This window comes from Prionailurus bengalensis, chromosome F2 (genome assembly GCF_016509475.1).
Source record: "Prionailurus bengalensis isolate Pbe53 chromosome F2, Fcat_Pben_1.1_paternal_pri, whole genome shotgun sequence".
Lineage (NCBI taxonomy): Eukaryota > Metazoa > Chordata > Mammalia > Carnivora > Felidae > Prionailurus > Prionailurus bengalensis.
Genome location: NC_057353.1, coordinates 38,194,029 through 38,215,496, shown reverse-complemented (window position 1 = coordinate 38,215,496; position 21,468 = coordinate 38,194,029). Strand labels below are relative to the sequence as shown.

The 21,468-nt window shown below is 41.8% G+C and overlaps 1 protein-coding gene across 2 annotated transcripts in view; it reads right to left on the bottom strand.

The window, feature by feature from the left end:
- NECAB1 (N-terminal EF-hand calcium binding protein 1) overlaps window positions 1-21,468 on the bottom strand; it is a 198,181-nt gene that overhangs the window by 16,452 nt on the left and 160,261 nt on the right. For both annotated transcript variants that reach the window (XM_043601341.1, XM_043601342.1), the window contains exons 8-10: window positions 19,116-19,192; window positions 14,758-14,811; window positions 5,658-5,770 (exon numbers count right to left, since the gene is read on the bottom strand). In XM_043601341.1, coding sequence (XP_043457276.1) covers window positions 5,658-5,770; window positions 14,758-14,811; window positions 19,116-19,192 — 244 coding nt within the window. The remainder of the gene's footprint in view (window positions 1-5,657; window positions 5,771-14,757; window positions 14,812-19,115; window positions 19,193-21,468) is intronic.

Sequence of the window (21,468 nt, the reverse complement as noted above, 5' to 3'; positions counted from 1 at the left end):
TTTTGAATTTTTTGAGGAACCTCCACACTGTTTTAAGGATATTGATTTAAAAGATAACAGAGAATGTATCAGTGTAAAAGTCAAGCTAAATGTAGTTTAGGATTTACCTAAGTATGACCAGCAGGTGGTGGTAACTGTACACAGAAATTGTAATATTTTCCTTTAGCTCTTTGCTGGGCTGGTAAATAGTTTAATGTTTTTCGCAAAGCTGTTGATCTGGATTGCCGAACTAAGGTATGATGAGCAAACATTGTTAGCTCAATTTCAAATATTCCAGGGAAAAGGTTTATAACAGAATCAAAGGAATTGGATGTAAAGTGAAATCAAAGATTTTCTAATCCTAGAGTTCTTGAATAAGCTCCTGGTGGGGTGTAGGGGGCTGTTCCTGGAAATCCCAGAAATGAGCTGCAAATTGATGTGCATGTCTATTTTTTTCTGGGAAGAAAATCCATAGCTTCCGTAACAGTTTCAAAGGGTCTCTAATCTCCGAATTTAATTTGACCATGTAATGGACAAATTTCAACCCATGAGGTTTTTTTTTTTTTCTTTTTTTAGGATAAAGTTTAAAATACTCAGCCTAGCATTTTAGTCTCTTCATGAACTGCCTGCTACAGACTAATTCATTTATATTACATATCACATTAAATACCAACTTATCCTGCTATTGGACCTTCTGTTTTTCTAGACATCCATAAGACTGTAAGGAATTCAAAAACTTTTAGCATGATTCTCATGCTTTTAAAGGACTGAAGAAAGTATCACAGGGGAATGAGATCGCGGTGTGAAGCACAACCCAGCAGGCCTACCTTTCGCTACAACTTGTTAGTTTTGTCACTTTGGGCCCATTACTGAACCTGTTTCCTCATCGGTAAAATGGTGATAATAACAGGACTGTGAGGAGTAAAGTGTTGCGTGTAGAATATTTAGCCTAGTCTTTGGCAAATTTTGTGCGTATCAGCCGTTAGCTCAATAGCCAAGAAGGAAGTAGCACTTTCACTGGATGAGCAGTTTCAAAGGCTAAATCCTCAATGGTGCTAAAGCTGAGAAGTATGACAAAAGTAAAAGAAACTGGAGAGAAAACGAGGCCAGGAAAAAAAAAAACTGAAGGAAAAAAGACATATTTGTGAAAATGAGAAGCAGCAAGCCAATAATAATGATGATCATTATATTATTTATACACACTAACAGCAATGGTGATGATTGCTAACATGTGTATTGCTCTGTTCCAGACCCTGGTCTAAACATTTTACATGGATTAAGTAATTTTCATTACTCTGGGGACTCTGGGGAGTCGAAGTGACTCTGGGGATGATATACCAAACACTGTCTATTGCCCCAACTATTACCCCCCTCTTTCTTAACAGAACCTTGCCATTGTTGAGTTTGCAATATATCCAATCAGCCCATCAGCACTGGACTGAGACAGTCATCACCATCTCACTCCTTTCTGTTGGACACCGGTATCCTCACCTACCCGGGAGTCAGGAATGACCATGTGACTTGAGCTGGGCCAATGAAATGCCAAGGAATGTATGCAGGGAAGCAAGGGCTTCTGGGAAATGCTTGCATCCTGAGGATCAGATCTTGAAGGAAGGCTTGTTGGTATTGCACCCTTCTCTTTCTTCCTGACTATAGGTCTTCTGGTAAAGAGCCAGATGATAGAGCTGAAAGGCCAGTGCAGATTTTGGCTTAAAGGGACATGGGTGAAAATGCTAATCAGAATTGTGCTACTGACCGGGTGCTTTCAGGTAAGAGTGAAACTGACCAATACATAGCAGTGGTGTTTAAGGACATTGCTACTTGAGACTGTACAATACAGATAACATATGCAATGTGCATTAATGCCACTGAGAAAAGGTTAATTATGAAATAATTTTTAGAAACATTTCTCTTGGCAATATTTCCATTGAAAAGGCTTAGGGCTTGAATGATTAGCTTTCAATTATTTTCCAACTTAGAATTACATAGCACATTGCTGAGTTGTGGCTATATGCTTCAGTCTTGCTCCTCGATGTTTTCAGACTTCCTGTGATACTTACTACGCACTGGCTGAAGCAAGAGTTCTTTGGCCAAGCTGTCCCCGGATGCAGTCACTTAGAGCTTCAGCCCAGCCCTGAGCTCCAGGATTGAATATTCCTAGCAGCTGGAAAATGGCAGTGAAACAGTTTCTAGGGGAAAGGATGTGGTCAGGAACAATTGGGGTTGAAGATAAGTTACCAAAGGCAGCTGGCTCTTCATGGAAAAACTCTCTTCCTCTTGGCTTCCTGTTTTCCCCATATGTCCTATGTTAACTCACAGAACCTAACCACAGGAGTAAAGGGTCATCAGGAGGGACAATCTCCACTTCTCCACATGAAGATCCAGCCACCAATTTATTTCACCTACATAAAAATGCTGATAAATGATACGCCAGAGGGTATCATTTGTTCTTAAAAGATGATTCTTTGGCCATGGTAAAGTTCAGGGTCAATTCGAATACAATTCCACATTCAAGTTTCCTGACCCCTTGACATAGAGTTTAGAATACAGACAAATTCTAGAAGTCACATCTGAGAGTGACTTCAGAAAACATTTTATTCTACTTAGCAGCAGTGAAATTTTAGGCCATGAATGAGTAACTGATTTTCCCAACTGGATTCTAAGACCCTTGAAAGCAGAAACTCTTCTCATTTTTCCCAGTATCAAGCATGGTTCTAAGAACACACACATATATTCGATTGGTGCCTCCCCCCAGGGATTAATAAGCCTTCATGATTACAAAATAAGCAAAAAGATCATCAAACAGTGCACATGCACACGTGTGTGCGTGTGTATAATAGACGGATCACACAACTGATCTGCTTGGCTTTTCCACCAACAACTCATTTTAAAACTCAATTGACTAATACTCCGACAAGGGCTCTGTCAGCCCCTAAACAGCTAAGTCTTATAGTCAAGTACCTTCAGGGCAAAAGCCTCTCTAATTCAGTTGTCGGAATTTAAGAAAATAAGACCCTGTAATTGGAACAGAAGGGATCTTGTCCATTCTACCCATGGTTAACCACAGAAAGTCTAGGAAACTTTAATTCAACGATGACCAAATACGGGGAAGAAGGATTAAATGTGGGTTTTGGAGTCAGACACACTTGGGCAAGATGGTTAATGCATCTGAGCGTATTTCCTCCTTAACTGGAGGTGATACATCAGATCACTGCAGTGAAGAAGAAATAAGAGCATGGACACAAACTGCTTAATCTAGTAGCAAATCCTTAATTCCTACTCTGTGTTACAGCGGCATTTCCTATCTAGCCATGGTGAAGCTGAGCCTAACATTATGGGAGAAGAATCTGCAAAAGTGGTAATTCTCAGAGTTTTATTGTATCAGCCAAGCCCAAGGCAACAGTGCAGGGCACGGTGGAGCATAACTGACAGCGTGAGCGGCCCATTCGCCCATCAATGGATGCAGACAGGAGACTGAATTGGATTAACGGCCCAACTGAATTTAGACAGGCGTGCCAGCATAACGTGTATTCCACATGGTTTGCACCCATGTGGAGTGGTTCTCTGATGCTCCTTTCATCTGATGAAGTCTACTTTTTGAGAATTTCAGTAAAAGAAGGAAATCAGCTGAAAAATCAGCAGTAAGTGAGTCAAGAGTCCTTAAAAAACAAACCGGTCGTGCAAGGGAAGAGGAGAAGCTGGGTCTCCATTTATCTCCCTGGAAGAGGATCCTCTCCCTCCCTGTTCTTCACAGCTGGAGCCGAGGGAGCAATTTTCCTTGGCTGCTGCGAGGACAGAGTCCGTGGCAGGCAGCACAGATCTATCTACTCAGCTGCTCTCCCACACCTGCTTCCCCCCCTGCCGGGGCCATCCGCCTGGCTTCAGGCCCTTTGTCCCACACACATTAAAGCAGTATCTCTGAACCCTAAAAAATAAGCAAACTTTGTGCCCTATTTATAAATGCAAGAAGGCTAAACCATCCCTGGAGATTGTGATAACCGAACCAGACTTGATCTGCTCTATGTTCCCATTTCTTTGGCAAGTACCGTGCTCTGCTTTCTGTAGTGGATGGTGCACAGGTGCGCGCGCACACACACACACACACACACACACACACATCACACTCTTTTTGCATTTTCCAAGCAGTCACTTCCAGTTTTACGTGGGTAGGCTTTTAAAGCTATATAGACTCTCACTTTGGCAAATCCCTAGGTCACTGAACTAAAAGGACTACAGTGGTTTCAATGTGAGCCCTTCTGAGCTTGGTGTGAAGTAGGACGACGACGACAACAACAAAGCAAGCCCAGCATCTCCTGTGTCTCTCTTACAATGGCATGACTGGAAGGTGGTGAGCGTCTGCCCCAAACAGCGCTGAGCAAGTCCCCTTAAATGCCAGAGAGTGGGTCAGAGGTCAGCCAGCCAGATGAGGAAGCGATAGCAACCCCAGCTCATGGTCTCTGGGCCTCTCTGGGCCGAGCACTCAGTTAATCCCTCACAATCACCTTAGGAAGTTCGAGATGAGGAACGGAAGCTTAGAGCCAATAAGGATCTTTCCCTAAATCACAAAACGAATACGATCCCAATTTTAACTCCAGAGCCAGACTTCTTAACTGGGGAGGTATTCTGTTGGAGCATGAATAAAACAGGATTACTGGGAGTAACACCGAAGTACTCAGAGACATAAAGTAGGAGTTTCTATGCGTGTGTGTAACACACACGTATGCACACATGCATTTAAGAGCTTTACCGAAGGAATACTCGAAAAGCATTACGAAATGCAGTTTAAACCAGCTCCCGAGGCAGGGGTGTTCTGGTTGTGGTCGTTTTCCAGAAGCAGGTGAGTCGGGGGCTGGGCTTTGGACTGGAGGCAGAATGTGGGCTTGGCCAAGACCTACCAGCTGGCCATGCATTTCTGGGAGGGAAAATGGCCGGGCCAGAGGCACGGATTATGCTGGAAAGGCAGTGGGCAGCTGGGCAAGCGCCGGTGAGGGAGAGACAATGGTAGCAGTGCTATGGATTCTCGAGTCGGACAAACATAGCGCCAGAGAAACAGCTAGCCCTTGGTTAAGACACTCAGAGAGTTACTGCGGTTCCTGATTAAGGGAACAGTTTATAATAACTGTTTCTGGAAAAATTTTTCTAGTAACTGTTTGTTGGACCACTTGGAGTAGAGAAACTGAAAATTAGGAATAGATCATAAATTTTAGTAGCCTAAGATAATTGAAGCCTGAGCTGGGGCAGCTATGGAAAGAGGTTTGTTTTTTTTTTTAAAATGACCTGTAATCAAGACTTCAGATATTGTGCAGTTTCATAATGGCTGAAATGATTATTAGGATATGGGGCGTGTTGCCAAGGGAGCAATCAGAGCTAGATGTCTGGACTTGGGGCCTCATCTACCAGAGGTGATTTTAAATCAGTGTGGGCCTGCCTGGAGGCAAAAGGGGAGATTTCAGTCTATGTAAAATTCTCCGTTTCAAATCGTTCTCTCCGTTTTATCTCCCTTGGTGCCCCCAGTGATCAAAATCCACACAGAGCCCAAGAATAAAAGAGCAACATCCAGCTAAAGTCTGCCAAGATGCATCCCCCAGAAGGCTGGCATAATCAACAGAAACACAAGGAGATTCTCAAATGCCTTTCTGCCGGCCCCACCTTCATCCTGCACGCGAGGGAGCACTTACCGCAAACAGCCGCTTTGGGAAGAAGCACTCTCTACATAGTGTTTCAGAGCAAGCTGGAATTCTTCCAGGTCCTCCTCTATCACAGACATCTGACGCTGCACAAGCATGATGTGCTGTGGAGGAAGAGGCAAGGGTCACTGCTCTGGAGCCTTGCTGAAGCTGACCCCCTGCAGCCCAGCCCAGCCCTCCTCACAAGGCAAACAATTCTCATCTGAAAATACGACCAACAGGAAGACCCTGACCGATCCAAGGCAACAACACTGTATAAAAGCCGTAATGCAGGCAGGACATTCTTGCCTCTCGAAGCAGGTGCAAAGAGAATGTCTTCCCAATGACATACTTCCCTTTTAAAAGCAGTGGTTCTAATTTGAAGCGCTGGGGAGGTTTTAAAATTGCACTTCTATCAGAATCTCTGGACGTGAGATCCAAGCACTGGTATTTACAAAAACCTCCCCAGGTGACTGTAATGTGCAGCCAGGGCTGGGACACCGGCCTGTAGTCATTTTTAAAGAGTGGTCCTACCCCACACACCAGACAGCTCCACCTTCACCGTAAGTATTTTGTGATAATAGACATGTTTCGCACATCATTACAAACAACCAAATTTCAAGAAACGTGTGCTCAAAGTTGCATTTCCAAAGGTATATGAGCCGTCACAGGGTTCTCAAACACTAACCACCTAAGATATGCCATAGGCCCTGGTCAAAATCTCATGGCGTCAGATGGAGACTGTGTTTAACGGATCACACTGGGCTGGATGCCAATTGCTTCTTGTAACAAATCCTATCACCTTTATAGCACTTGTAGTTTTGAAGACTTTCCTACAGTTCTGCCTGTGAGCTTCTCATGGCATTTTGATCTCAGGATAAAGCCTTTCTTCCATCATCAAGGGTTGGGAATGAATCACAGAAGTGCAAAAAAAAAAAAAAAAAGGATTGAGAGTGAGTTATAAAAGTGCAGAACAGGGGCTCCTGGGTGGCTCACTTGGTTGAGCATCCAACTCTTGATTTCGGCTCAGGTCATGATCCCAGGGTCGTGGAATCAAGCCTACTTAAGATTCTCTCTCTCTCCCCCTACCCCCTCCCCTATGTGGGTGCTCTGAAATAAAAAAAAAAAAATAAGTGCAAAACAACAGCAAGAATGTAAGGATGATTCAGAATATGAGGAAAATAACTTGCACTGTGTAGCAGCAGAGCCAGAATTAAGCACCCAGCTTGCTGTCTCCTGTCCGATGAGTTTCTTGCTTCATTGTTAATAGCTACCATTGTCGAAGACTATAATACCAATAGATATTATGGTATCTATTAGGTATGATGGTATCTACTAGGTATGATGTTAGGCACTTTATGTATTCAATAATTGTTCCTACTTTGTTTTCCTGCAGGCAAATGCTGGGTGCTGGATTCTGGGCATACAGTGACGAATCAAGATAGAATCCTTGCCTTTATAAGGTTTAGTAAAGAAATCAACAAAGTTTGAAAACAACGTGTGTAGAATAACTTAAGGTATTGATACTAGCACATGAAACTGACGATATGTAAACTGACCAGAAGTCTATTAAATTTTTGACAGAAGTGTACTGTCAAATAAATCTTGATTCCAGTCTCAAAAATCCTCTGAGTGAGCCTTAAAGTAATATTTGGGCACCCAAACGCACACGAGCGGGACACAAGCTATCAATACCGCATAACTCCTACAGAGTACAGTACTCTCCAGTGAGCTGTTTTTGATGTGGTCACGGAGGCTGATGAAACGAGAAGAAACTCTCAAAAGAAGAACAATGGACAAGGGGGTTCCTCCCGGAATGGAGATCCAGTGTCCCATCACAGAACTTCCTTCCCTGACAAATACCTTCCCAGCATGAATTCACTGTTGCAACGAACCAGTGAATGCTGTATGCTTCCTACTCATGCCTTTCCTGAATTGCACGTTTTATGACATTTCTCCTGGCCCGGTTTTATCATTGTATATTTTATCTCTGTGTTTGGGGGGAGTGGAAAGGGGAGATAGCTTACTTCTTGATTCATAAGTATATCGGACCGTAAGGGTCTACATCTTGATCTTACAGAGAGGACTGATCATCATGCAGGGATCCTAGACTTTGAGCCAGAAGCAGTAACGGAGAAGACTCTGGGTGTGTTCTATATATGTGAAAAGAATGAATATTTAATGACCGGAAGGCTCACTGTGGCAAAGACTCCAAACTATTCACCAAAATCCATTTCCTCTTCTTTCTAGGTACAGTTAGAGCACGTGTTGCACCATCCTTTGCAGTTAGGTGTAACCAACCGATAAGTTTTCACCAATAGAATATGAGCAGGAGTGCTGTGTATTGCTTTTGGGACAAGATGTTCAAGAAGGAGGTGAGCCCCTCCCACATTCTCTTCCCCTTTTCTGTTGATAGAATGACCTGTCTTGGGAATGGCAGAGCCACACTTGAGAGGAGGAGCCCGTGTCCCTGAATCATTGTGTGAACTGATTATTGGGCAAGGAAAAAACTTGCATTATATTGGAATCATTCTCCATTTGGGTCTATTTGTTTTCATAGCCCAGTTACCTAATGAGTTCAGTAATTTTAACTAAGCTTTGTTTTATTTCCCTTTAAGGATCAGAGATCAAGAATAGGTAAATACAAGCCTATAACTATCTCTTCAGATTGTGTAATGAACAATCAGCCCCCTGTACGACTCTCGCAGGACCTGTTTTTAATATCAGTAACTAAGAGTTTAAGTTAATCTCTCTGCCAAAATCATTGTGGACACGTTCTGTTGGCACAAATCTGTAGGAACTTCTCGATCATGTATTTGTGATCAACAATGACTCAGATGATTCTCATGGATTTTCGAATGAGAGATATAAATTCATATCTACCTATTCCACCATACTCCTTTTAGTCTGAAGGCAACTCTTATGTGGTCTAATTTGCAACCATGAGCAGAACCATGAGCAATGCATGTCCTTTGAAATGTGACTTTTCGGCTGCTTCTATGAAAACATGGATTCTACTTCTCCTTCCCTTGGATCCGGGCCAGCCTTATAAACTTGCTTTGGCCAACAGAACATGGCAGAAGTAAGAAGGTGCCAGTTTCATGGTTAGGCCTCCAGACCCCTTGTGAGCTTTCACACTTTCTCTCCGATCCCTGAAATTGTCATGTGAACAAGCCCTGTGAGAGCAGGGGTCAGCAAACTTTTTATGTGAAGGGACAGATAATAAATATTTTAGGCTTTGTGGGCCCTAAGGTTCCTGTCACATTCCTCCATCTGTTTTAGTGTGAGAGCAGCCACAGACAACAAACAAATGGGTGTGGCTGTGTTCCAATAATACTTTATAGGTAAAAATAGGCAGCGCACTGTAGTTTTGTCGACCTGCGTGCTGGTGAATTAAAGACTACAGAGAACAGAGCTGGGTCAGTGGATTCATCCCAGCTGAGTCCCCGGACATATAAGGAAGTCCCGCCAAGATCAGCAAAGCTGGCATGCAGTTGACTGCAGATGCCCTAAGGAGGCCAGCTGACACCAGAAGAACCATCCGCTTGATCCCACTTTAAGTTGCCTACCTCTAGAATTGTGGTTTAAAACACTTCATTTTGGGTGGTTTGTTACACAGCAGTAGCTAAGTGATTCATTCACTTACATAGATGGATGTGAATATGATTTGGAAAATAAATTTACTTTGCAACCCAAACAAGGCATGCCTTTTCCCTCCTTTCCTCAGATATTTACACAAAGAAAACAACTTCCGAGGTCCAGATAATCTGTCTACGTGTTATGACTACTGTGACGAGAAGCTTTCTGAATCTCCTTGGGTAATTTAAAATAGACCTTCTGAGCGCCAAAGAAAATCCTTACCTTTTCTAGGCTGGCCAGGTCAAGTTGTAGGATGTGGAGCATGGGAGAGGTAGAGAAGGTGCCCTGATACCTTAATGATATTTTTGTATGTCACTTATGTCAAATATACAGTCTGAGATCCTCACTGAAATCTGGTGTGAACAGCCAGCCCAGAGCATTTTTGTTTCTCTGCTTTAGAAGGTGTAGTGTTGCCTTTATTATTTACTTTATAGGGATTTTGTTATGATGGAATTATGACGGAATATTTACAGAACAGTACTTGCTAGTCACGTTAGGTTAGTTGCATCTACCTTTGATTTCTTGTTTTTTTTTAAAAAAAAGTTTATTTATTTTGAGAGAGAGAGCACAGGAGGGGCAGAGAGAGAGGGTATGAGAGAGAATCCCAAGCAGACTCTGCACTGTCAGCATGGAGCCCAGTGTGGGGCTTGAACTCACGAATCATAAGATCATGGCCTGAGCTGAAACCAAGAGTCAGCTGCGTTACCGACTGAGCCACCCAGGCGCCCTTTGGATTTTTTTATTTCAAGGAATTTCAGCTTTTTAAATCTCTGGAGACAGAAATATTTTAAATGCAACTAATTTGGTTCATGTTTTCTAGCTCTACTTACTACACAGTTGTGTTCCAAGCATGTTTTCAGAAATGTAACAGACCTTCTTGTGTGCTCTTGTTCAATCTCATAATAGCTATAGCAAAGCAAGACTATGTTCTAATAGTCCCTGGCATATTAGTTGGCAATAAGCCCCAATCCATATGATATTGTATGACAGGATTCATTTACTTCACAAAATATTCACAGGCTTTATGAGGGGAGAAAGGCAGAAAAAGATACTAGATTTGTAAACTCCTATTGTGTAAGCTATTCTGGTGTAAACAACAATAATGTACTCAAGAAAAGTTAGAGCTTTTGAAAAGCACCAGAACGTGATAAAACCTTGCTAAAAATTATATTGAATCCAAAAAGAACTTTTTGAATACAGAAAGTATCTAGGGAATTGACATCTTTTTCCAGTAATTGTTTGATAAGAAGTGCCATGCGAGGCATACAATGGCCTCAAGCAGAAAGGATTTGGGTGGATCAGTACTCCTGCCCAGGTCCAGAATATGTGAGCTGCTGGATTCCCTTCAAAAATCATAATGACCTTTCAATGATTCATACTCCCTGCTTGGCACTTGACAGCTAGAAGACAATAAGTTACCCCCCAATTTTCCATGAGTCATAAAGTCATAGTCTTGGAGTTTAGATCTGGGTTTATCTCTGATGTACATTTCCTTTTTCATTATGGCAAGAGTAAGATTATGAATTCCAAAACTTGCTATCTTTGTCACATGATTGTTGTAAGCCACTTGGAACATTCTAACATTCCCACATAGCACCTTAGTGTTGTTCTTTTGGTGTGATGTTTGAACAATTCAATGTTGTAAGGGATAAGTAAATATTTTTAAAAGCTCCTTACTCTTTTTGATTTCATTTTGAATACTATGTCATTCTGGAAGCATTCCCGGGCCTCCTAAGTTGTGTTCCATCATTGTGCAAATCTATACTTTCCTATAATAACCTTCATCGCAGTGTATTGTAGACCCTTGTTTAATCACTGCAGCTCCTTCTGGTCTGACCTGTAGCCTGGAATATTCACTATTTCATCTCCAGACTCTCCCCCAGGGCCTGGCATATAACTGGTGACCAAGTTCTTCATACAACAAACAAGCAAGAGGTTGCTTTTGTTTTCAGTCATTGACTATTCTTTAATTTTTTTTAATGTTTTATTTATTTTTGAGAGAGAGACAGAGACAGAGACAGAGAGAGAGAGAGAGAGAGAGAGAGAGAGAGAGCATGAGCGGGGGAGGAGCAGAGAGAGAGGGAGGCACAGAATCCAAAGCAGGCTCCAGGCTCCGAGCTGTCAGCACAGAGCCCGACGCGGGGCTCGAACTCACAAACCATGAGATCATCACCTGAGCCGAAGCCGGATACTCAACTGACTGAGCCACCCAGGCGCCCCTGTCATGGACTATTCTTAAAAGCTCTTTAATAAATTTTATTCACGCACTATTCACTCCAGGAAAGGATATGAACGGTATGAGGTGGTCCTGAAAACTCTAGAGCCCTGCGTCATTGTTTTTCATCTACCTCCATCACCTTGTCCTCATTCCTTTCCTCTTTAAGAGCAGAGAGTACACATTTAAAAAAGCTTGGCTTCGGGGCGCCTGGGTGGCGCAGTCGGTTAAGCGTCCAACTTCAGCCAGGTCACGATCTCGCGGTCCGTGAGTTCGAGCCCCGCGTCGGGCTCTGGGCTGATGGCTCAGAGCCTGGAGCCTGTTTCCGATTCTGTGTCTCCCTCTCTCTCTGCCCCTCCCCCGTTCATGCTCTGTCTCTCTCTGTCCCAAAAATAAATAAACGTTGAAAAAAAAAAAAAAAAGCTTGGCTTCAGTTTTACTAGCTATGTGGCCTTGAACCAGTGGCTCCATCTTTTCATCCGAAATCACCAAATGAAATCGGAGCTGTGGTACTTTGGTATCATAGCTTTGGGGAGAATTAAATCGAATTATGTAAAAATCTTGCCCAGGATAGATACTCAATAGATGTTACTTCTCACTGAGGAAAAACAAAGGACCTTAAAAAAAAGAAAGAAATCACATCCTAGACTCATCATTATGTAATGGCTCACGTCCCAGAAAACTAGATGTGGCAGCTAGTTGGTTTCAGGACTCTTGCTGTGTGCTTAAATAAGCCTACCAGATACTACTGCTCTGCTCTCATGGCAGGAAATCTCAGGAAAAGGAGTCATCTGTCAGCTCCCAATCTCACTGGCAAAGAACAGCTCCACTTTAGTGCCCAGAAATGCACCAAACACTAGAGTCGGACTCTTGCAGTGTCAGGGCAGGTGCAGGTCTGGCGGAGAACTGCTGGGGTCCAGCTAGGGGGCTTAAATCCTTCCACACCTTGACTCTCCACCTGCAAAATGGGGTTAATGATGGCGCCACCTCATAATGATGGATGAAGTGAATTATAGAAGTGTGTGTTTGGGATGACACTTGGCACATAGTAAAGGCTCACTAAAGATTAGCTTTAAAAAAAATTAAGTATATCACGGGGCACCTGGAGGGCTCAGTCGGGTAAGCGTCCGACTCCTGATTTCGGCTCAGGTTGTGATATCGTGGTTTGTGAGTTCAAGCCCTGCACTGGGTTCTGTCCTGACAGCATAGAGCCTGCTTGGGATTCTCTCTCTCTCAAAAGTAAATAAATACACTTAAAAAACAAAGTATATCATAAGAAGTTTATTCTCTGGTTTCTGATGGGCAATTTATTTTTCCAAGTTCTCATGTATTCACCAATGGAAAAGGCAAGCTACCTCCCTAGTCAATGACGTCTACTGGTTTGGGTCACCAAGATAAATCACTGAACATGGGAGAGCGTGGAATGACGAGTGCCAGCTGTGCACAGTGAAGATATGTTACGGTCATTCTGAATATAGAAGGTTTCATAAGAGTCAACAGTGATGCGTCACTGTCACTAACTATCAACTACAACTTTTAAGGACAAATACCTTACTGGCAGCTCTGAAAAAAAAAACTTGCTCAAATCATTACTGTATGTGTATTCCCAAAGAGCACAGCTACTCACTTTTACAGGTGGTTGAAAATAGTTAAGGAATATCCTTTCCTGCTTTTAAACAATATTGACTGCTGAACCAACTTGCCCAGTCCTGTTTTGTTCTTGTAAGTACTTTTATGTACTATTGAATTAGTAATGCTGTGTGGGTTGACGAATCTCTCAAAATTGACGTTGGCCTCTCTTCTGTCAGGGACCCGAGAATGGAACAGTCTGTCACCTTTAATAAACAATCCTTAGACGATTTCTCTCCCACATAGCTAGCGGGAGAGAATAGTGTCACATCAGGAAATTATATAAGAATAGACAATGGTCTGTCTCAACATTAGAAATGTTATGTTCGGTTTCCTGGACTAGAGTGTAGTGTTCTCTACATGCAAATCTAATTGACGATAGAGATACAAAGATTGCAAGGTCACAATCCTGTCCCTAAGGGACTTCTAGCAATAGCATTCCCAGTATGCGCGCTCGGCGGCCTTCTCTTTCTCAGCTTCCCACCAAAATGTACCCCTTTAGAATTCTGGGTGCCTGAGGAATTAACACAGACCACACCCCTGTCTTTGGAGGAATAGAAGCACTGAACATGTAGCGAACTATGGGTTATCTTTGGGGAAAGTGTCCATATCTATAGGATTCTAATCATAATAGTCGTTATTAAGCTCTTCTGAGAACCTTCCAAAGCTCCCCCTTTGAAGACTCCCTTTGTACTGTGAGTTTGGACAGACGGGTAGGAGCCGATGGACAGGTGAACCTCACCTTTTATCACATAGGCAGTGCCTGTGGAATAAGTGCCTGGTACAGAGATGAAGGGTATTTCCTATCTTTTTCACACGTAAATGCAATTGATCCTATAAGACCTGTATAGTATACAATATAGTTATTAAGAAAAAAGTGATTTTCTGTGGGTTGCCCAGATTTTAAAATTTAAATTTTCACTAAACGAAAATGTAATGATCCACTTTTTCCAAACAGAATGTGCTATAAATATGTGCCTCAAAATAAAGTAAAATAACAAATCATATATATGTGTTGCTTTTTAATTACGCAATCACAAATTTCTTTTTGTTGGGTCTCAGTGCCTGTTACCATCACTTTATCCATTTTATTTCGATCTCCATGAATTGCCACCCCTGCTGATGGACATCTTTTCCCTATGGATGTAAATGTTCCTTTTTTCTCTAAGTGTCAACTTTGTTTTTGAAAAATGATTCCTGAGCACTTGCAGTGTGCCTGGCCCTGGGTAACATAATACTAAATAGCATCAAGTTTCAGCTCAGGCATGGCACTCAGGCTTACAGGGGTTATAAAATGTTTATGACATAATTTGGATGTTGCCCTTCTCTGCTGGTCACATTCATTCAATTATTCAATAACTCATTGACTGATATGTGCATAAAATTCTCACTTTACACACATAACATGCTACATACTTACATAAAACTCCTGCAAAGTAGGCATTGTTAGGTTTTCACAAATCACAATTTAGAAACTACTACAGAGCCATGCAAAATAAAACATGCCTATGTATTCCTTTTTCAAAATTTCACTGAGATAGTAGCTAATTTTGAAGAACTTTTTTCCTTCAAATATTTGCCAACTACATATTTCTAACACTTTGACCTAGAAAGAAGAAAAGTACTTACAGATTTAGTATTCCCTTCAATAACTTCTTCTTCCCGTGGTTCAAGTTTGAGATCCTTTAAAGAAAGAAATGGGGAAGGCAGGGACCAGAAATTAGAGGAAACATCATATACTTGAATGGTAACTCTTTTGTGGCTGATATTGTGCCAAAAGCAGTTCATTATCTGAAAGGATATGGAATCATTCTGATTTTAAAAATGAAGTTTTTCCAATAAAGACTCCTTTACCCATTTGTCAATAGTAAAGAGCCATTTCAGTGTGTTCAATTTGTTATTACTTTAAGCTTACTGACGATATTAAAAGAGAACAAAAGAGAAAGGAGATTCATGAAAACTGGGAAAGGGTAGAACAGTAAAAAAAAAAAAAATGAGTAGGCTGATTTCTTTTGCTGTTAGTACTGATCACCACTTTTCCTGGGAGATCATGATGGACATTAGTGTAACGGGTACAATACATTTACACTCTAGTGATAATTTTACTTAAACATGAACTCAAAAGCAAATGAAGGGGCGCCTGGGTGGCGCAGTCGGTTAAGCGTCCGACTTCAGCCAGGTCACGATCTCGCGGTCCGTGAGTTCGAGCCCCGCGTCGGGCTCTGGGCTGATGGCTCAGAGCCTGGAGCCTGTTTCCGATTCTGTGTCTCCCTCTCTCTCTGCCCCTCCCCCGTTCATGCTCTGTCTCTCTCTGTCCCAAAAATAAATAAACGTTGAAAAAAAAAAAAAGCAAATGAAAACACTATTGATATTTTCTAAAAATGAAGGGCTACTAAAAAGATCCTAGAATTTTCTACCGTGATCAGTGGATCATGCTAATGTCTCCAGTGAAACCAAGCATGTAATCTCGGAGGACTTCATTCTAAGAATATATCACCTTGCATTGGTGGTGAGGATTATGCACAATAATTCCTTCAGATAGATAAAGAAATCCCTTGAAATCGGTATAAATCCAGACGGTCTGAAATAACATAAGCCTGTTAAAAACAGGGCTATGTTGCTTTAGCTATGCTATTCTCTTGCAGTAAAACCTTAAACAAGTTAGTTGACTTATCTAGGGTTCACTTTTAGTGTTTCCTCTGCCTTAAGTTCTCTATCCCTAGGGCACCATCTAGCTGGCTCCTTTTCCTTTCTCATACCTCAACTCAAATGTCACTGCCTTAGAGCGACCTTCCCGGATCACCCACTTAAGTATCCAACCCCTCATCTCCACCATATTGCCTTAGTTTGTCCTCAGAGTACTTTTCCCTCTCTGAAATTATCTTGTTTCATTTATTTGTTTACTGATTTTGATCTGTCTGTATTGGATGAAGGACCTTACCTGTTTGGATCACTGCTGCATTTCCACTGCCAGAATAATACCTGGCATAAAGTAGATGCTTAACAAGCATTCGTTGAATAAATGAATGGCCTAATGAACACCCCATTTAAATCATAGCTTTTCTGTGAAGGCGAAGTGACGCAATGCATATGGATGTGAAGTGACTCTTAAAGACAGAAACTGGAACAATGGTCTCCTTGCCCACTTTTTCCCTAACACCAACTCAGGTACACTTTTCACGTCTACTTTCTTTGATCTAAGATAACAACAGCTTAAATGAAGTCGTATGAACGCAACATCCTTAGTTGTACCCCTTCAAAGAGGATGCCCTGTGATCTGGTGATACACTTAGGGCTTCATGAAGATCAAACAGGTTTTGTCGCTGTTATTTAACATAAAGATGTTTCTGCAGAGTGGGAGCAAAATAGCAAACATAATCTCAATATATCCCCACAAATCCTCATAGAGGCTGAAATGGAAAGATAGAACGCCTGAAGGGATTTTTAGCGATTGCAAGTATTATTTTTCCTCCTCACGTGAATGGTATTGGGCCTGGTTTCCAGTGCAGGAAGGATCTATCACACTAAGTGGAGAGAAAAGAGAACACCTGTTCCACTGCAGGTACACTTCCTCTTAACGGGGAGATCAAACCTAGTGCCAAAAACTGCAGGAGACGAGAGAGTCAGCTGTGAAATGACATGCACTTAGCTACTGTTTGGCAATCGGGTAGTTGTTCCTCTAAAAGCCTAATTCGCAGTACAGAATAAGTTGTAGAAGCAAACGGAACTTGCACTGCCTCTCCATTCATTAAGACAGATCCTGCTGAGCCCTACACCGCTGGAACCCAATGCTGAAGACCATCACATCATACTTTCAGCAAATCTCTCAGACATTGTCCTCAAAATGAAACCCTTTCATGGAAAGGGAGGAAGAAAAAGTCTAGGGAAGAAAGAGATGTAATAATACTTTGATTTAAAGTTGGAAAAAAGGCATGACCTAAGTTTAAGCTATTCCTTTAAAAATAGCTATATAAAGTTAAGACACCAAATAAAGACAGGTTTGCCAAGCACCTCAAAGCCATTTGAAAAGGAGGTATTTGTGTTCTTTAAATGAATCTAAATTTATGTAACAATAGACTATGTTTTAACAAGGTCTGTTTTCCAAATAGAGGTCATGGATTTCCAGCCCTTCCATGATTGGAAAACTAATTTTCATAGCCGCCATTTTTCTCGTGAATATTTTTAGTCTCAGCTCACATATCAATTAATAAAATTAGGAAGGAGGAACGCTGAACTGCTGCCAACTGTAAGTTTAGGTTTTTTTGCCCAGTAAATGGCCAACGTAAACGTGACAAACGGTGACATGGTGCCAGAGGGGCTGGCATTCTCCAAAGTCGCTTCCCCTGGACTTGATTACTTGTACAGAACCTCATTTTCAGGGGTCTTACTCAACCTCAGGACTTGGAAGTTTCATCTTTGTGGAGACAGTTCTTGAGATCTTAAACCATTGGCCTGACTTGTTACCTACCAACATCTACCTGGACATTTCTGCCTACGTGTCCTATTGGGTCTTGAAATTAACACATCTAATAAGCCGGTTCACCTCACCTCACCTCACCTCACCATCTCTCACTTGTTTCTCCATTTCTGTTAGTGGTACAATTGACCGAGACACTCAGGCTCAAATCCGCAGACTCCTCTTTGAGATACTCCTGTCCTTTACCCATCATACCCACTCAGGGGTCCTGTTAATTTCATTTTAAGTCTTTCACTCTGCCATTTTCTTTTCAGTCATACAATACAGGTCCGTCTCTTTCCATACCTAATCCCAGCAGGCTCAGATCTAGAACCTGCTCTTTAATGTCACTGCTTGAGATGGCTTTGGTGGCTCTGACTTTGAATGTTCCTGTTTAAATCTGTTTAAATCCAGTTTGTATGCTTGCTGTCCAATTTTCTATCTAAAAGATCTCTTTGGTCATGTCACTTACCTGTTGAAAAATAATAAATGCTTCCTGTTGTCTCCAAGGCCAAGCCCAAGTCCCTTTCTCTATTATTTAATGCCATCCATAATATGGCCCCATCCATCCGCACAATCTTATTTGTTATCATTTCCCCAAATGAAAGACTAACCAAGCTGGTCTATTTAAGCTTTACTCACGCTATCACCCTTACCTGAATATCCTCTCTAGCTGCTCTCTTTTTACTAAAATTTTACTGCTCCATAGCACAGGTTTGTTTGTTCACTAGTTTGTTATCAGACAAGCATTTATTCCAATTTTAGTGACAATACATTTTACTTTCAGGGAATTCTCTCTTCTCCCTTCAATATAGTGCTCTGGGACTGTTAATCAAGATGTTCTCCCCCTCATCAGTTAAGAAGCTACTTTCTAGAGGTTGAGAGTGTAATTTCATCTTTTAGTATATCATGCAACCATTTCCCTGAGTCACTTTGAAACATTCCCAAGACATCAGCCAGGTCGTCCCTAAGAGCTGCCACATGCATCGTTCAAGCACCCTGCTACCTACGGCAGTGATAACTCAAGAGTCAGGCAATGCAGTACATTTATTTAACTTGCAACTCCACATATTACACATATAACTAGGGGTAGGCATGGGTGGCCTAAGAATTAATGTGAGCTTCTCTATTTGCTTTAACAGAATGGCTCAGGGGTGCCTGGGTGGCTCAGTCGGTTAAGTGTCCGACTTTGGCTCAGGCCATGATCTTACAGTTTGTGAGTTCGAGCCCCGCGTCGGGCTCTGTGCTGACAGCTCAGAGCCTGGAGCCTGGAGCCTGGAGCCTGCTTTGGATTCTGTCTCCCTCTCTCTCTCTCTGACCCTCCCCCACTCACGCATGCTCTCTCTCTCTCTCAAGAACAAATAAACATTAAAAAAAAGAAAGGCCCAGATAACTACCGAGTAGTCATTTGTAGCATCACAGTGCTCCTGGCTATTATTCTATCCATGGGGCAGCCATGGATATATTAATACAATGAGGAAAACGGGTCACTGAAAAGTGAGAGGGAGAAGAAAGAAAAGGAAGCACCCACCTTCTTTTCCAGTCGATCAATTAATTTCTGGAGTCTATTGATCTGGGTCATCCACTGGTTGTCTTCTTCTAATAAGCCTTGAGGGGAAAATCATGAGGGCAATTAAACAGAGCAGGAATGCTTTGGCATCTCAGAATTTTCCTTTTACCCAGAAGGAAGCACACAGTGTCACTGACTAGTCAGCACCCTTTTAAGAAATATATTCACGTGAGTGCTTTCTAAGTTATTGATTTCCATAGATCCATGCATCACAGTGGGTTCACTCTTACAAGTCTGTGGTTTTTATGTTGCCGCCTGTACTGGTCTTTGATAGTCAAAGAACAGCTCCTGCTGAGACACGTTTACCACCCCACGAGATGGCTGAGTTTTCTTCTGAAAAAAAGGAAAGCTTTAATCAATAATTCTAAACTTACTTCCAAAACAGTGGAAGAAGCCAGGGAAATAATAGGCTTGACCACAGTAAGGTAGCTGGTGTCTCCTTTCCTAGGGACTGACCCGAGCAAACACGGACAATATGGTCATGGCATAGCAGTTAAGAGAGCAGACTCTGGAACCTGAAGATCATGGTCAAATTACTTGGCTCCTCTGGCCTCAGCTTCCTTATTTTTAAAATGGCAATAATATCACCACTGGCCACATCGTCATTGTGAGGAATAAATTAGAATATGTATGCATATAACAAACATATGCGTATGCATATATGTGTAGTATACGTATGTCTGTGTGAACGTATACACAAACACACATCTATAGTCCAGCACCGGGGCAAGCATTATGTAAGTTCTGCTGTTATTATTGCTGTAATTACATTTTCTAAAATAAGTAGCTTTTATTATTGTTTTTCAAGCTCTACACCCAATGTGGGGCTTGAACTCATCACCTGGAGATTATTCAAAGGTGCAGAGGGAAGAGTTGTGGTCTGAGCCCCTGCACAAACATCCTGGCATCCTTCTGTATCCTTATGGCAGCTTGTGCAAAATTATTTCATAGGCATTTGCTGAAATAATAGTATTGAATACTTCTTGATGGGAGAATGTAATTGAATTCAAACCATAAAGCCTTGTTTTAGCTTTGAATGTTAGAAAGATAAGACCACAATTATAAAGAGGTAGTACTTTACATTAGAAATCACTTCTCTTTCTGCATTCTTGGGCAAAACTCTCAAAGCTTATCGCATAAATTATGATGCGAAACTAAGTAGTAGCACAGTCACACAGAAGCAGCCACAAAAAATCAGAATAAGGGTGCTTTATAATAGAAAACACTGTAACTGTATAAACAAAATCTATGTTTATTTTTAATTTAGGAATTAATTAACACATTTCCATTCTGGATTGTTCCTAAAAGAATTTAAGGTGGCTGTCACGTCAAAATTTCTTAGAAGGATATTTTGGGTTTTGCTGTGTTGTCAAAATGGTTAAAGCATAAAGGACAATCTATATTTTGACTCAGGAGCCTAGACGTGTCATTTCCTAGTCAACACACAGTAGACTGTATCATTGTTCCTAAGTTTTCACTATCTTCCTGTTATAGAATTCTACATATACAACCTCTGCCCCTCAACTTTGCAGGACCTCCTACCACAATGGATGGAGTACATGTCCCTTCCCACTATTACTGGCTTTGGCATGTGACTCATTTGGTCAATGGAGAGCTAGCAGGTAAGATGCACACAGTGGTTTGTTTGTTGTTGTTTTTTTAATTTTTTTTTCAACGTTTATTTATTTTTGGGACAGAGAGAGACAGAGCATGAACAGGGGAGGGGCAGAGAGAGAGGGAGACACAGAATCGGAAACAGGCTCCAGGCTCTGAGCCATCAGCCCAGAGCCTGACGCGGGGCTCGAACTCCCGGACCGCGAGATCGTGACCTGGCTGAAGTTGGACGCTTAACCGACTGCGCCACCCAGGCGCCCCTGCACACAGTGGTTTTAACTGAGCTGTGTGATTTATGCTTCTGACACCCAGCAGAAGAGTTTGCTTCAAGTAGTCACTGATCCCAGGAGGCTACGTGAGAGGCAGAGCTGAGCCCAACCTAGAGGCTGGAGAGCACACATCACCCAAATCACAATCAACTACATACCCATGAACAAAAAAGACAAATATTTGCAATTGTAAACACTGAGATTTTGAGGTTGTTTCCAAGTAAAAATGGTCTAATGAATCATATGACCTTGGACAAATTGCTGTACTTCTGGGGAAATAAATATACTGACATCTATCTCATAAGGCACTAGAATATAAGATAATGATCAAGAAAGCACTTTGAAACCTTCCAAGTACAGTATGTGTAAATATAGGCTAGAGTTAGTACTTTGATTTTCTGATATATTAGATAAGGGTTAATTGTGTTAAA